Genomic DNA, 2,716 nt, shown 5'->3' with positions numbered 1-2,716 from the left:
CTTAACATCAATCCATACTACGTAGCCATATAGAAACAAATTTACTAAACAAAATGTGTACTTAAAAGAGTATATAAAGTTGATTTCACATTTTCACTACATTTATTCCTTCACACATTTTCATCATCCATTTACTTTACTTCCTTGAAATTATTTTTCATAAAATAGAAAGGATTTTTAATTTTATCACCCCAACTAGTTTATAAAAAAATAAACCCAAAAAAAATAAACTTAAATGAAAAACGAAAATCCAAAAAAAAAAACATAATAAAAATAATATTATTAATATCTTTAGCTTTAGTTTTAGCTTCTGACAGACAACAATGAAGGTACTGCATTCAAATTTGGTGGTTGATTCTTGTTTGAAGCTTTTGATGAAGCTGATGATGATGGCTTACTGAACGCTCTCATCGGACTTGCTAACGCCCACCCCCTCCGGCTCCGTGAATGCTGCTCGCCGTGATCTCTTCCTGCCACCGATGACGTCACCTTAGGGTTTGAAGCCACAAAATAAGAAGACGAGGACGACGACGAAGACGATGACGTAATCATGAACCCACTGAACAACCCACCGCACCGGACTCTCTCCTTAATGCAATCCTGGCCGCCGGTGCGCATGGCGGCGTGTTTTGACTTCCCTTCGCGGTGTGACTCCACGCGCCGCAGCGTGCAGTCGCCGAACCCGGTGGAGATTCGCTCGAAGAAGTCGCCGGAGAAGCTCCGGCTTCCGCACCCGACGGATCTGGATCTGGACACCTTCCGGTCGTACGGACACGGGCTTTCGGTTTCTTCAACGACGATGATTTCACGGTCGGTTTGATTAGATCTGACTGTGGATGCACGTAACATGTTCGATGAAATGTCTCTGTGAGTTTTGGGGTGTTTTTGTAAGTGGATGAATGACCAGAACCCGCGTTTGTGTGGGCTGGTTAACCCGTCGTCTAAGTAAGTTGCTGACGACTTGCTTCGTTTCAAAAGCGTATTATTGTTATTATTGCCATCAATAATAATATTGTGGTTTTTCTTTTTCTTCTTCTTTTGACCAATCAGATGCATCATCCTGGAATGGTAGTGGTGACGGTGACACTTGGTGGTGGTGGTGTTGTTGCTTGGGGAGATGTGGTTGTTTGAAATACTTGAAGTAGTATTTGAAGCCATGGTGGCTGTGTTGATGGAATGGTTGTTGTTAATGAAGCCATTGTCAGATCTGAATGACGGTGAAGAGGAAGAAGAAGATGGGAAAACAGCTATGGGAAAAGAAGAAGAGACCAATTTGCCTAGCTTTTCTTGAAGGCAAATGGCACAGATGCCGCCTGCCGGAGTATTGTTTTTGAAGGGGTGTTCAGTGCACTGCATGCTGCCGTCTCCGGTGTCATCTTGTAAGGCGTCCATGGATTTCAAGTTTTAAATCAAAACCCACCAAGATCTCAGCTTTTTAAATCTGGGTTTGTTGTTATGTTACTTTGCTTGATTTTGTGTTAACTAGAGAGAGTCAAAGGGTGAATGAATATGTTGGGGATGTAGGGGTGGGGTGTGACTAGGTTGGATTATTAAAAGATAATGAAACCCTACAAGACTACAAAAGGACAAACTATGTATGCAGTCATGCTGGTGGAGATGATGGTGGGGAGTGGTGGAGTCAAGTGTGATAGATTTATTATTATTATTTATTTATAATCTGAAACAGAATCTTTTAACACTGCAAACAATATGCTCAACAAGAAACACCCCTACCTCCTTTAATTACCCTTTTCATCTAGTACATTGTTTAATAAAGGCTATATGGGTTGTTTGGTATGCTCAAAATGTATAGAAGGGTTTACTAGTTGTTATAACTATATTAGAACCTACTGATGTGATAATGGCGTGTTGTGTTAATAGATGAGTCGTATAATATTATACTACTTGTATAAAGAGACATAGATGTTGATGTGCATTTGGATGACGTGTTTAACCATAAAATAATGACATGAAACCAAAATTTTAATACACCCATAAACAGGGGCGGACATACCTTATGTCAAGCTGTAGCCTCCGCTACGGCTCATTTTTTACGGGTAGTGTAAAAAAAATCGGTTGATTTTCGTGTTTCGTTACGGCTGGAAAAAATAACGTTCCGGTTAAGATTTTAAGCTCAACTAATATATGTTTTAAACCCAATCAAAAGATAAAGCCCAAACAAAAAACCCATTAACCCAACCCAACCAACCCATTAACTCACCTTTCACAACAAAAAAAAAAATCATACGCCCACCGGTGTTAAAGAATTTTATGAATCTCTTGGTATGGTTGTTAATACGGTTGGTGCTTCTTGCAAAAGAAAAGATATGATGTTGGAGTTAAAAAGTGAGAGGGTGAAAAATGAAATTCTTCTTGGTGTGATTAAAACAGGAAAATGATTAAATCAACAGGTTTCCCTTGCACGAGCCGGAGACACGCGATGGGGCTCTCATCATAGAACAATCACAAGTTTGTTAAAATTATTCCCGGAAGTTATTGAGGTGCTTCAATTTATTAAATTAGATGGAGATAGTGTGTAACAAAAATACAATGCGAAATGTATTCTATCATATTTTAAGACTCTTGAATTTGTGTTTTATATGCACTTGTTGGACGAAATTTTAGGCCTCACAAATGTTTTATCAAAACATCTTCAAAAAAAGCGTCAAGATTTGTTGGAAGTGTCTAAGTTGATAAGCGGGGCAAATCGAGCATT

At 39.1% G+C, this 2,716-nt stretch overlaps 1 protein-coding gene across 1 annotated transcript; it reads right to left on the bottom strand.

Annotated features, from left to right (window-relative positions):
• Window positions 1–303: 303 nt before the first annotated feature.
• LOC143529440 (uncharacterized) lies at window positions 304–1,458 on the bottom strand. The gene has a single exon (XM_077025234.1). It carries the CDS (start codon window positions 1,390–1,392, stop codon window positions 304–306), a length of 1,089 nt encoding a protein of 362 aa, XP_076881349.1. The 5' UTR covers window positions 1,393–1,458.
• Window positions 1,459–2,716: the final 1,258 nt, after the last annotated feature.

The sequence above is a fragment of the Bidens hawaiensis genome, unplaced genomic scaffold (genome assembly GCF_021521415.1).
Source record: "Bidens hawaiensis isolate Kalapana, Puna unplaced genomic scaffold, B.hawaiensis_p1.1 tig00000636_1, whole genome shotgun sequence".
Lineage (NCBI taxonomy): Eukaryota > Viridiplantae > Streptophyta > Magnoliopsida > Asterales > Asteraceae > Bidens > Bidens hawaiensis.
Note: the sequence above shows the minus strand (reverse complement) of the source record. Positions and strands in the feature narration are given on the sequence as shown.